Consider the following 13,163-nt stretch of genomic DNA (forward strand, 5'->3'; position numbering starts at 1 on the left):
TTCTAATTCAAATGTAATATATACGCCGGCTGGGACAGACAGACACCTTCGGTCGGGCCAGAGCACCGATGAGAGGGGGATACTTCGACTACGAGGGTCTCGGTGCTCTCGTCTGATGCCTTTCGGTTCGGTCTTTGGCCCCCCAATTAGCCCCTTCTTTTGGGCCAGGTATTAGTTAATCTATTCGGACACTTTCATGTACCCAGGGGCAGTGTATCTGTAGATCATCTGTGGCCCAAACTATGCCAGAGAAAGCCACTAAAACGGCGACAACGACCAGGCAGAGGCACGGCACAGGCACAGGCACATTATTCAAATTTCGCAGCTACAAACCGTGCTCGACTGCCCGTACCCGCTGCAACATCTAAAGCAGAGGCCGGCAGGTTCCCACCACAGACCGACAGTCTATAAATATAGCGCCCAATGTGAGCAACATCGTGCGCGGCGATCTCTGGGGACGAATTATTGCCTTCAAATTAAAGAGCGAAAGGTGCAAAGGTTGTTAACAGGATGCCGCCAAAGCGACCGCCGCCGCTGGTGCCGAAGAAGCCAAATCCCAGCATGAATTACGAAGTGTTAATCTACTTAAACTCCTTTTACTTTGGCATGTTCGCCTGCTGCGAGATGGCGATGGGTCTGCTGAAGGCCATCAATCTAAGCTATACGGGGAATACCCTGACCATGGATTCGGCGGTGATGGTTTCATTTATTGTATTGGAGTCAATACGCCTGATAATGGGTCGCAAGAGTTCGTTGGCCGATCGAGGTAGAACTATAGATTCCTCTCTTTGTCTCTGCTTGTCTGCTCTCTCTTCTAATTTTAGTCATTTGTTATCAATAAAAATAACAACATTTCTCTGTTTATTTCACAGGTTGGTCAGCCATATTGTCGGTTTTTATGACAGCTCCCTGCTTCCTCGGTGTCTCCTATCTGCTGCTGCTACAAACCTACCGACTGCGCCTGGAGTACTGCCTCTGTACGCTGCAGATAGCCCTCTATTTCACCGAAGTGTGGTATGCCATTGTCTTCGTTTTCTCACTGTGTCGTCCAGTAACTTATGATTAGTAAGAAACAGAAACAAACAAACAAACAAACAGCAAAGCAAACCGAACAAAAACATTTATACATTTAGTACTTACAAAACAAGCGAAAAGTTTAGCAATATACAACCAAAAAGAATGATAATGATTGATAGATTGATGACGATAAAGATAAAGATGAAGAGAAATTGCAGTAGGCAGTCGAGACTTGCTCATATGCCCAAAACAAAAAAAATACACAGAAACTTAGATGAAATGAAAAGTGGAAAAACAACCAAAGTAAACAAAATAAAACTTGTGTAGTTTATATGATATATAATTATACCTACTTATGATAAGATTTATGATAGAGCGAGCATACACACACACGGTTTTATATACAAGAATTGTTAACATTTAAGCATCAATTGGAACCAAAACGAGAGACAAACAAGAAAGCTTCAAAACAACTTTGATGTAAAACTTGAAAAATAATTTTCACAATTTTTAAGATGACAATTTTTTTGTAAGAAAAAAAAAACCATAAATTGTATGTGTGGTATAAATAATCTAAAAAATAGTTGAAATAATAACTCGAATCTTTACACCAAATTCTAGTCACAAAAATCATGTAAATTACGCTTGAAATCCATTCAAAAAAAAAAGAGGCGGCAAAAAGAAATAGTTGATTAAACAATGAGAGGAAACCCCAAAGAAAACTTAGCAAAAAAACACCCCACAAGAAAAGTCTAGACGATGTGTGTACTTTAATGAAGAAATACTTTATATAAAAACTAGCATATAGCAAACAACAACAAAAGAAAAGGGAAAGCAAACAAAAAATTTAGAGAGTGTTAACATAGGCAAAAGAACCTCTTTCCCTGCCCCCATTCTTCAAATGTATTTTTTGTGCCTATTCGTAGAATGGAAACAAACCAAAACACCCCCGAAATAAGTGAAGCTCAATTATGCCCGCCTCAAAAATGGAACAGAGATTCTGCTAGTCGACAACAATAAAAAACCAAAAACCAATAATAATTATGTATAATTTGTAAGACCTTTTTGTGGTTTCATAGCCTGATACGCGCACAAATGGTAGATCACAAAATGAAACACACACACTTAAATCTCATGCTTTTAAAACTACAATTTTAATTAGAGAAAACAAAAATCTAGACAGTTTACCTTACCAGCTAGAAACAAGGAAAAACCAAAGCCACAAAATCCTTTTGTTGATTTAATTTATTTCTATGTATAATATTTATGTACTTTCGTTGAATGCAAAAGATGTTAACAAAACAATTTAGCTAATAAAAATTAAAAAAATACAAGCAGAAAACATAAAAGATTTTATGACAAACATTATGCGCACAGAAAAGTAGGCGGCGGCAATTGTATGTGAGGCATTTTATTTCAGTTTCATTTCAGTAACACCTTTACACACACCCAGATATATCGATCTCGTCCAAATTTATTTTCGTCCGAATATTTTACAAATTTTCAGTCCAAATTTTAAATGCAAAAGGTTTACGAAACGAAATACTAAATTTGAGTTGTACAAAATTTGCAAAATTCCCAATGGATAAACAGCAGAAGTCCGGTAAACATGCAAAAATATTTATATACCATGAACAGTTCTCAAAAATACATTACCTTATGATTACAGACGCCTCTTGCGGCCGTTCCACTTCGAGCAGCAGTCGTCGCGTCATGTGGAAAATGGACGCGGCCAATAAGGATGATGAGGAGGTCTTCGATTCGGTCGTCACCTATCGCTGGATGCCAGCAGAGGTCACCGTTAGCACTAAGAAATCGAAAAGCAATCCAGAGGTGGCTGGCAAACGAGAGGTAGCCAACAAAAACTGGCGATTGCTGGTCACAGAGTTGGTCAAGCAAAAGGAGCTGGAGCAGCCGGTGCAGCTGGAGCAGCCGACAACATCGCGTGCTGCTATACACAATACAAATTCTTTGGCGAAACTTGATGGCAAGGAGCGCGCCAAGGTATATTGGCAGCATCTGTTCAACACAATTGTTAAGCAGAAGCGAGTCAACAAAACGGCAATGCCGCAGGAGGAAGAGGAGGAGGAAAAGGACATTCCTTTGAGCGGTAGTTCCAGCCTGGCCCTGCGCTACAAGCCATCCCATGAATCGCTCAAGTACAAGCGGAGCAAGGACCGAGGCGTAAATCAAGATCAGCAGCAGCCGAGCACCTCCCATGCGGCGGCTGCCAGCTTAAACATTGAAACCTGTGACCTGCCACCGCACCAGACGTGCGTGGTGCGTGAGCCTCCGCCAATGTTTGCTCACCGCGTGCGCATCTCAATGTCCAACGACACAGATTCGTGCAGCTCCGGGGAGGTGGAGGCGCAGAAGAACGGCACTGCATCTGATGGCAGCAGCGTGACCGGACTATCGAAGCATCTGTTGAGTGTCGTGGTGACGACGCCCGCAGGCACCGCCTTTTCAAGCGATCCTCAGGTGGTGGTACCCAAGCGTGACACGACGAAGCGTACAAAGGCACCATCAGGCAGAGCACGTTCCCACTCGTCGTCGGGCAGAAAATTGACTAGCCCCAGCAACAGCGGCACCGCAGAGTCGAGCAAAAAATTGACTGTCCCCAGCACGGCTGCAGGTTCCCCCTCAGAGTCGGGCAAACCATTGACCAGCCGCAGTGGTAGCAGCACGGCACGTTCACCTTCCGATTCGGGCAAAACCAACAACACCACTGGCAGCGTGGTGCCTAATCTCCGCCAGCGCCAGCAGGAGCTCCACCATTACCGTGTCCTCATCGAGAAGCGTCGCCTGAGCTTGCTTGAGCTGAAGATTGCTCGCGAACGTGAGGAGACTCTGCACCAGGACATCCTTTTTCACAAGGACTTGCAAATCAAAGAGAATCTCCTGAAAACCTATGACGACAACGATGTCTCTCACGCTTAGGAACTCCATTGCAGTACGCAGTGTCACCCCACTCAGATTAGGAATAACATTTGCAATAGCATGAACTCAATTCGCCAAGTACCAGTACTTCAAAAATCAGATTAAATTAATAATAATAATATTAAAATAAAACCAAAGAAATCCATAGACCGGGAAAAAACGATTTTGCATTTTTTGATTATCAGTTATATGTATAGCCTTGACGTTTGACAGCACTGGTATTTGTATTCTGATGTATTCATTTTCTATGGTTCAACTTTGAGCCGTTAAACTAACGAATTATATAGTAATATGAATATGACAAAATAATAATATGAATAATATGACAAAAACATGAATCACCAGACTATGGCTATTGTCCTGACCAAATAGGACTAATTTATTGGCTCAAGTAGTCGCTATGGTCCAAGCTCACAGCAAGCTGTAGTCAGGAAATAGCCTGTAGCCTATTTTGGATAGATATATAGATTTTACCTTATTATAACATGTATCGAAGGAAAAGAGATGGAAGAACGTATTGTAGTTACGGCAAAGGCTACGGAAAGATCATGGTCAAAATAATTAGAAAGACAGAGTTGAATATGAAGTGGAATGTAATGTCTAGTCGGGCGGGAAGAAACAGAGATGCTAATAGGGCTACTGAGGGCAGTGGAATCAACCAGAATCTCACCAGCGAGAACTTTGCGCACTACATATCGAACACACATAAACGTAATGCTGCGACGCAAAAGGAGTCGTCTCCACTAGATTTATAAGTTGAAGATTCCTTGGATATTGTTGTTAACTTTTAAATCCACTCCGTAAATTGGCGCCCTTTGAGGCAGCAACGACCAATAAACGCGTCTCCAAGAGAATGTCAGTGCAGCTGCTGCTCCAATTTACATGGAGTCTGCATTCCATTTGGTCGAGTTTTACAACGAGAGAGAGCAGAGCCCCAAAGATGTTAATAAATATGTGTAGAACTTGTGGCAGGCGCAATCTCTGTGACCAAAGCATAAATCTTTTCGAACGTGCCAACAGGAAGATGGTGCGGTATATTTTTATGATTGCTGGAGTTCGGGTAAGCCGCCGCCGCTACTTACTGAGAAATTTAAATTTACATATGTATCTCTATGGAAATGACTACAGTTGAAAGATCTGTCGAACGTTCCCACCTTCATCTGCCATTGCTGCAAGTCGGATCTTTCGGCTGCCATAACTTTTCGAAAGCTGTGCCTAAAGACCCAGAAACGATGGCTGCCCAAAATTGTGGTAGACGAAGACTCCTCGCTAAGCGAATTGGAATGCCAAGCAACGACAGACAGTTGCAGCAAAGTCAGCACATTCAGGGAAACTGATGACGAGGCAAAGGAGCCGGAAGAACCTTTCCTAATAATGCTGGAGGAGCAGCCAACGAACAGCCTCTTCGTGGATGAAGATAATCACTTGGACCTGGATGTCGATATAAAAAGCGAGCCAGAGGAAAGCTGCAGCAAAGCGGAGCAGTCAACGGCTGATCCAATATTAACCAAAAATACTAACTTGGACCTGAATGTCAATGTAAAAAGGGAGTCAAAGGACAGCTGCAGCAAAGCTGAGAAGTCACCTGCTGATCAAAAATTAACCAAAAGTTGCCACAAAGCTAAACAGAAAGTCGAACCCTACATATGTGAGCAGTGTGGCATGCATACCCATTCGAGGATTGTATTTGGGCGTCACATGCAAAAGCACACGGGCGAGCGCCCGTTTGGCTGCCTGTAAGACTCATAAGAAAGCTGAGAATGATGTGTATTAAATCCCAATTATTATGTTTTGCAGGGAGTGTACTGCAAAGTTTATCACGGCTTCCGAATTGCAGTCGCATCATCGTGTCCATACGGGTGAGCGACCGTTTGCCTGTCGCTATTGTGAGCGGAAGTATGTCAGCTTCATGGGCAGATTGAAGCACGAGAGAATCCACACCAACGAGCGGCCTTTTGTCTGCGCCGAGTGCGGCAAGACATTCACCGGTTCCTATGTATTAAAGAATCACATGCTAGTGCATACGGGCGTGCGACAATTCCGATGTGATCTCTGTGAGCGGGATTTTCAGCGTAAGACGCATCTGCAGGCGCATTTCAAATCAAACACTCACAAGCAGAACATCGTCAAGCAGCAGCAGCAGCAGTAAGACGGTGTCTTGTGATTTTAGAATAATTTGTAGTTACGTATACGCAGGGAACCAAATATAATCTTAGTTTAAACGAGAAATGAAATTCATTTGTGGTCTTATTTGGAGCCAGTGTTGCACGGCGTCGCCTGTACGTGTGGGCGTTGCGCCGCGAATGGTCTTGGTGTACAATTGGTAATTATTAAGTATTATTAACAATTTTTCGCACTAAAATGCTGCAAAATGTTTGTCGCGTATGCGCCAGCAACACGGACGACAGAAATGCATTGAAGCTCTTTATGAGCAGCACGCGGGGGCTGGTGAAACAAATCAATTTAATTGCCGGCATATTGGTAAGCTTAAAGGAAACCAAAATGAATATTTTTAAAGCAATAATTTTCCCCACTACAGCTTCAATTTGAGCCCGATTTACCAGATTGGATATGCGAACGGTGTCAAACAGCCCTACAGAGTGCCATAGAGTTTCGGGAGCAGTGTCTGAGCAGCCAAGAGAAGTTAAATGGAATGCTCAGTAAGTGTTCCCGGCCTGTACGCCGTAGTAAGCGCTCCCAGAAACACCTGGAGGTAGACACAGCGCTCAAGAGTCCACCAAGTCCCATAGAAGTCATGATCAAAATCGAAAATCTAAGCAATGGCGATGAGGAGGACGATGGTGTAGATCATCTAGACACCAGCAACGATGCCGATCCTGATTTCGTAATTAAACAGTTGCCCTTGTCGGAAGATGATGCACCTGGATCACCAGATAAAGTCCGAAAAGGTCGACGAAAGAAGTACTCGAGCGAAAAGCGCCAAAAACCAGCCCTAACCGTCTTCTTCTGCGATCAATGTGGCACAAATGTAACAGGAAAAACATCCTTTGAGCGCCACCTGCGGAAGCACAGCGGCGACCGGCCCTTCCCGTGCGAGTAAGCTGAGAAAACTAAGCAATATCATTGCAGTTTGTAATCTTGTTGGTCTTTTTAGACTCTGCCCCGCCCGCTTTCTATCCGCTGGGGAGCTGAAAAGCCATCAGGTGATGCATACGGGGGTTCGAAACTTCCCCTGCCGCTACTGCGAACGCAGCTATGTCAATTACAGCGGACGGCTGCGTCACGAACGCACTCATACCAATGAGAGGCCTTTTGTATGCTCCCAGTGTCCCAAGAGCTTCACCAATTCGTACATTCTAAAGAACCATATGCTGATCCATACGGGCGAGCGCTTGTTTAGGCAAGTAACCCACTCCACTCATTGTTGTTCAATTTTTTGCATTAACAGCCTCATTTGCAGATGTGAGCTGTGCCAGCGTTCCTTTTCGCGTCCAACCCACTTGAAGACCCACTATCGATCGAATACGCACAAGCACAATCTGGAAAAGGCAAGGGTCGAAGAAGAACAGCAGCCAGAGGGCTTGGAGATGCCTCTGCCACAGCAGACTGGATTCCTGGTGGAGCAGCAGCCGTCGATGGCCTTCACGATAGAAGTGCCATTGCCTGTGGAGCAGGATGTAGCCACTCGACAGCTCTTGGGCCCAACAACCTTAGTATTTAGTGCGAGTTAAACCAACGACAATGTAGAGCCAAATATTATTTACATATACTTTAATTCACTTAGCTTAAGGTAAGCCTTGTAATAAGGGACAATTGACTTGATTGGAGGATAGAATTTATTAATGATTAAATTTGTATTACAACTCAACTCTATTATATTATCGCTGAAATGCTACTTGTCTGTGTAATCCGTCATTGCGCCAGGACTAATCCTAAATTATTAAACTATCTTCCTCCACCTCCTCCAATTTAAGATCCTTTTTCTGCTCCCTTTCCTGTGTAATTCCGGCCTTCTCCATATGCCTTTTGTGCACGCCCGAACGGAAATGTGTGCTCAGATGGGTGGGGAGCATGAAAGACTTGTCGCACAGCTCGCACCTTTGAAAATCGAATCGAGTCAAAGCAATTCCAGGTAGCCATTTAGCATATTAACTCACCTGTATGCGCGCTCGCCGGAATGTATCAGCATGTGGTTCTTCAGAATGTACCCGGTAGTGAAGGCCTTGCCGCATGTGCCACAGACATAGGGTCGTTCATTGGTGTGTGTGCGCTCGTGCTTCACGCGAGTGGTGTAATCGGTGAAGCAGCGTCCACAATATTGGCAAGCGAACGGGCGCTCTCCCGTGTGCTTGCGCATGTGGCGCTTCAGCTCAGATGTGGTGCAGAAGCGAGAATTGCACAGTCTGTAAATGAATTAGTATAAAATTTAATGGAGATTGCAGCTGCTGTCGGGTGGGAGATATACTCACTCGCAACCAAACTGCTTATCGCCTCGGTGACGACGACAGTGCAGCTCGAAGGCCATGCGGCCCTTGATGTGATTGCCACACTGCTCACAAATGTACACGCCGCCAGTTCCACGGCGCCGTGGATCATCGGCGCGTATTTTCGGCTTCTGCGGCAGACTGGACTTCTTCACAACGAGGTTCTCATGCTCGTACTCATCGTCCAAGACATTGTCCAGCACGGCCACTTCGTCATCAGAGTCGTAGACATAGCCGTCATTGCCATCGCCTGTAATGAGTTCCCCAGAAGCATCTATCATTTCTTGCTCCTGATGGATTTGTTCCTCATTATCGTCGTCCGCCATGAGGCTTTCGTATTCGGCCTCCTCTATAAGCGATGCCCCGTCGTCCTCTACCACGTTGTTTTCAGCCAAATCGTAGAAATCATTGTCATATTCGACTTTTGCATCCATTTCCTCCTCCTCATCCTCCTCCTTTGGTTCGATATCAACATCACGATAAGTTTCTTCAGTTTCCCCGTCGTCAGGTGGCTGTGCCTTCTTGCCGTCGTCCTCCTCCTCGAGATCAGTGCCCATGACGGCAGCCTTGTAGAACGCAGATATGCCCTTTTGCTGTGCTGCGGTAAGACCCAACAGCAGATTCCGCTGGGCGACAATGCAACGCTCGCGAAATTTAATAGCAGCGCTCAACTCCATTGTACAGCATTCGCAAATTAGATCGGGGAGACAACCATAGGGCTCCAGCTATATACCAAAAAAAATATGGTTGCTACAACTATGCACAATAATTTATGGCCAAGAAATACTGTACCCGCAGTCCGGTGAGCGTCTCAATGTTCTCAATCATCTTTGGATTTGATTTGTCAAACAAGCGCGGTGATCTTTTAGTGCTTGCATATTTCGCACACACCCGGCAAGTGCTGTTAAAGTGTTTTAACGACGACTTGGACATCTTTTTGGCTGCAATTGTAACAATTTGTGCCTTTTTTGTAATAAAATGCAGTGAGCTCAAAAAGTAAACGCGTCGCTTGTCAGCTGGATTTTGCCATTCACAGTTTGCGCATTCGGCACGAAGCTGTACATGCTGAACGAACAGCTGTGCTGTGTCTGTGATGCCGACAACAACAACCAGGACGCTATGTCGAATTTGGATTGGTTCGTTTTCAGGGAAAATGTACTACTAATTGTTGATTAACTGTTCCATTTGACTGCAGGGTGTGCGTGCCGCGTTTGTATGAAGTGAGGAAAAACCACTTGGCTGGCCGTGCCACGCTGGAGCACCCGCTAAAACAGCAGACAGTAACGGTGAGTATGACGCCCACTTGGACTTTAATTTATGAACACTCGTCATTCTTGTATGCAGGTGGTCGACAGCAATCCCTTGAGCCTGGCTCTGGAGGGTACTGATCCGCTCTCACAATTTGCGCGCCAAGATGAGGAACTTAATGATCCACTGTCCCAAATGGTCAGCGAATTCGTAAGTGCACCACTAATGCCCCCAACCACACATGAACTGAGCCGCCTTTGTCTTTTAAGGACCTCAAGTCGAAGCGTCGCGAACGTGATAGGGCAGAGCCAGAGGATAATACCCTGCAATGGAGCACAAGGCGCTTGGGTATTCTCAATCGCTTCACCACCAGCGAGAAGCTATCGCTATCGACTAGTTTTCTGGTCGCCTCTGGCAGCTTGGACGGCGGCAGCGAAAGCAGTAAGTCTTGTGGAGTGATTTTCTGCCCTTTCTAACCCGTTCAATCCCCAGTCAAAGCACAAACTGTGGTGGCAGACAAGACCAAGTATCGACTGGAGCAGCTGGATCATTTCGATGATGGCACTATGCGCCACATGATGGACCTCACGCAACCGGAATACATTCAGAGATTCGAGCAACTCAAGCAGGAGCTCACCCAATCCTGGCACAACGATCAACGCGTGAAGGCTCTGAAGATTGCCATACAGTGTGCCAAGATGTTGGCGGACACCACTGTCCTGCAGTTCTATCCCAGCCAGTATGTGCTCATTACGGACATTTTGGATGTCTTCGGAAAGCTAGTGTACGACAGATTGCGTGCCAAGGCATCGGGCCTGCCGGGCGCTTCGGCGGCGACATTGGAACGCGAACGTGAAGCTGCTCGGGATACGTGCCAGAATTGGTTCTACAAGATAGCTTCCATACGAGAGCTGCTGCCGCGCTTGTACCTGGAAATGTCCATCTTCAAGTGCTACGAGTTCTTGACATCCGATCGCGAGGAATACGAAAAGTTACTGCGACGTCTAACGCACCAGTTGAGAGGCATTGCGGATCCCCTGGTTTCCAGCTATGCGCGCTGCTATCTAGTGCGCATGGGCGTGGCTGTGACGTCCAGCAAGACATATATTCGTGAGAATTTCGGGGATTTGTTCATTGTTTATCCTCAGGTGAGTGGCAGTACTCTCTAAGTAGCTTCATTTGCTCAACATTTCTTTGATAGATCTTTCGCTTTGTGGCACGTTTCAATCTGCATCCGGAGATTGTCACCGCCAGCTCGTATCTGCAGCTATATGCGCCAGCATTCGACTATATGCTGCTGTGTTTGGTGCACAAATGCGAGCTGCACACGCAGGATATGCTCAACGAATGCAAAAAATTGAAGAACAAGTGAGTGGGAGTCTATATATCCTTCAATAAAACCCATTCAAAACTCTTTTATGTCTCACCAGCGGTGCAATACTGATGTCCATTCTGAGCTCCTTCAAATCCGAATTCATTGCCACAAATGCCTTGGAGTTTGTAGATCTGATAAATGCCTCAGAAACGCCGGGCATATCCAAATCCCAGCTGCTTCGTTCACTGGGTAGCTCCGTCAGCAGTTGTGCCCCGCTGCAGGAACAGCGTGTGTCATTTCTAAAGGCTGCCTTTGAGACCATCAACAAGCTCACGGATCCCAATGAGTACATCAATTGTGTGGAGACCTGGGCTGTGTTCGTATCACAGTATTTTACGGTACGGTAGTAGCATGATTTAAATGCCAAAGAATGTTAAATTATTCTTTATTATGTTTCCACAGATACACGAAGTGAATCGTTTGCTGGGAGAGCTGAATACTCGCATGTGTTTGGGCAAGGCCTATGAGAAGCACTATCCACAATTGCAGAGCATTCTTGCGAGGATTATGCAGAATTATCGCAGCATTGAGCTGCTGTTAATACAGCCAAATTTCTTGCCCTATTTGGATCTGTTTCAAAAGGAATCCGTACGCGTGGAAGTGTGCAAGACAATACTCACATACTACAAGCAAAACAGCGAGGAATACACCTGCGATGCGGTGGTCACGAATGCTCTGATGTATCTGGGAAAGATTCTCAATGATTCTGTGAAGTAGGTGCATCTTTAATGATTCAGAAACCTTTGCCCAATTGATATTTATGCTCCTCGTGCAGTGCTCTGTCGGTGGAAGACGAAAGACGACAAATATCGCAGCTTATAAATGTCTTCATACACAAAGTAAACTTTGGTCGCGACTTGGAGCAGCAGCTCGGTTTCTATGTGGAGGCTAGGGGCACCTTTAGCAATCTGGATGCGGTATATGTCACCCTGGTGCATGCTGCCTGCAAGCTGGCCACGCGTAATACCTCAAAATCCACGGGTTTCATCAAGGCCTGCATTGCCTACTGTTTCATAACCATTCCGAGCATCAGCGCTGTCCAACAGCAAATGGATTTGTATTTGCTTTGCGGCCAGTTAGCTCTCAGGCATTTGTGCTTGGGACAGGGTAAGGCATTTCCTTTAATGAATAACAGAATTTCTGTATAAATAAGTTTATTTCTTTTTAGCTGATGCCTGTTTTGAGGCCGCCTTGCAGCTGGTAAATGAACTGCCTGCCGCCACCGTCGACTTTGAGGGTAAGCCGCGCAGCCTGGAGCGCTATTTAGTCACGTATCTGTGCAATATGCTGGCCACGTTGATTGTGGTGCCCGATAGTCCAGAGCAGGGAGTGCTGTACTTTCTGCGGCTGCTTCTAGATGTCATTGGCCAGCATGAGTTCAAGGCAGACAGCACGGCGCCAAGCGTCATCTATCTGCATGCCTTGGACATGCTCTATGTGCAGTCCCTGGAGAAGTATCCCTATCACATAAAGGATGTGGTTTCCAATGATGATTTGTACGGTCATGATCCCAAGTTTCTAGTGGAGATCAACAATCTGTGTGTCCAAGTGGTGGATGCCATTCTGCTGCAGCTCAAAGCCCTAGGTGTGGCCCATCAGCAGCGACAGCAGGCGGAGCTATCGCTAGATCTGTTCTTAAGGATTGTACGCTATGCGGACTTGGAAAAGGAAACTGTGGTCCAATTGGCATTAAACCTCTGGATATTGGCCAACAAATCGCAATCACAATTGGATGTCAAGACACTAGTATGTATTGGACATAATTTATCTCTTTTTGTGATACCTTTCTTATGGATTTACTCTTCATTTTGCAGCCCCAAACCTTACGCGTTGTCGAGCATTTGTACAAACAATTGAGGGATGTGGCACCTGCGCAGGCACAGGCCATTGCAAAGCTACTGCTGCGCATGCGCAACAGCTGAGAGCTGGAGCAAAGCCGAGCTGCCTGCTGAGATTATCTAATATATTCTTATATTCCCCATACATATATGCATATGAATCTTTTACGGATTCACGGCCTGGATTATACCTTACCTTCAGTTTTGTGCTTTTTTTAGCTGACATTTTTGTGTGCAATTACAAATGTATGTGTATGTTTAATATATATAAAGACTTGATACAATTTTTGACTGGAAAAA

The 13,163-nt window shown here is 45.4% G+C and overlaps 6 protein-coding genes across 6 annotated transcripts; 5 read left to right on the plus strand and 1 right to left on the minus strand.

Annotated features, from left to right (window-relative positions):
* The first annotated feature begins 358 nt into the window (after nucleotides 1-358).
* LOC111073650 (transmembrane protein 216) lies at nucleotides 359-1,818 on the plus strand. The gene is made up of 2 exons (XM_022366073.2): nucleotides 359-766; nucleotides 873-1,818. The coding sequence occupies exons 1-2, from the start codon at nucleotides 511-513 to the stop codon at nucleotides 1,064-1,066; spliced, it is 450 nt and encodes a 149-aa protein (XP_022221765.1). The 5' UTR covers nucleotides 359-510; the 3' UTR covers nucleotides 1,067-1,818.
* Nucleotides 1,819-2,434: 616 nt separating this feature from the next.
* On the plus strand, nucleotides 2,435-4,084 carry LOC111073622. Its single transcript, XM_022366023.2, has 2 exons — nucleotides 2,435-2,620; nucleotides 2,687-4,084. The coding sequence occupies exons 1-2, from the start codon at nucleotides 2,599-2,601 to the stop codon at nucleotides 3,955-3,957; spliced, it is 1,293 nt and encodes a 430-aa protein (XP_022221715.1). The 5' UTR covers nucleotides 2,435-2,598; the 3' UTR covers nucleotides 3,958-4,084.
* A 745-nt stretch (nucleotides 4,085-4,829) lies between these two features.
* Nucleotides 4,830-6,195, plus strand: LOC111073633 (transcription factor Ouib). Its single transcript, XM_022366035.2, has 3 exons — nucleotides 4,830-5,017; nucleotides 5,086-5,693; nucleotides 5,755-6,195. The coding sequence occupies exons 1-3, from the start codon at nucleotides 4,898-4,900 to the stop codon at nucleotides 6,104-6,106; spliced, it is 1,080 nt and encodes a 359-aa protein (XP_022221727.2). The 5' UTR covers nucleotides 4,830-4,897; the 3' UTR covers nucleotides 6,107-6,195.
* A 32-nt stretch (nucleotides 6,196-6,227) lies between these two features.
* LOC111073637 (transcription factor Ouib) lies at nucleotides 6,228-7,862 on the plus strand. Its single transcript, XM_022366051.2, has 4 exons — nucleotides 6,228-6,438; nucleotides 6,497-7,014; nucleotides 7,073-7,318; nucleotides 7,379-7,862. Exons 1-4 carry the CDS (start codon nucleotides 6,319-6,321, stop codon nucleotides 7,647-7,649), a joined length of 1,155 nt encoding a protein of 384 aa, XP_022221743.2. The 5' UTR covers nucleotides 6,228-6,318; the 3' UTR covers nucleotides 7,650-7,862.
* LOC111073645 (transcription factor Ouib) lies at nucleotides 7,729-9,486 on the minus strand. The gene is made up of 4 exons (XM_022366062.2): nucleotides 9,195-9,486; nucleotides 8,388-9,127; nucleotides 8,076-8,321; nucleotides 7,729-8,016 (listed from the first exon to the last, which is right to left on the minus strand). The coding sequence occupies exons 1-4, from the start codon at nucleotides 9,333-9,335 to the stop codon at nucleotides 7,851-7,853; spliced, it is 1,293 nt and encodes a 430-aa protein (XP_022221754.1). The 5' UTR covers nucleotides 9,336-9,486; the 3' UTR covers nucleotides 7,729-7,850.
* On the plus strand, nucleotides 9,435-13,163 carry LOC111073591 (VPS35 endosomal protein sorting factor-like). The gene is made up of 11 exons (XM_022365982.2): nucleotides 9,435-9,538; nucleotides 9,598-9,688; nucleotides 9,747-9,860; nucleotides 9,920-10,091; nucleotides 10,143-10,798; nucleotides 10,852-11,018; nucleotides 11,081-11,363; nucleotides 11,428-11,738; nucleotides 11,801-12,132; nucleotides 12,194-12,771; nucleotides 12,840-13,163. Exons 1-11 carry the CDS (start codon nucleotides 9,465-9,467, stop codon nucleotides 12,945-12,947), a joined length of 2,886 nt encoding a protein of 961 aa, XP_022221674.2. The 5' UTR covers nucleotides 9,435-9,464; the 3' UTR covers nucleotides 12,948-13,163.

The sequence above is a fragment of the Drosophila obscura genome, unplaced genomic scaffold (assembly GCF_018151105.1).
Source record: "Drosophila obscura isolate BZ-5 IFL unplaced genomic scaffold, ASM1815110v1 contig_4, whole genome shotgun sequence".
NCBI lineage: Eukaryota > Metazoa > Arthropoda > Insecta > Diptera > Drosophilidae > Drosophila > Drosophila obscura.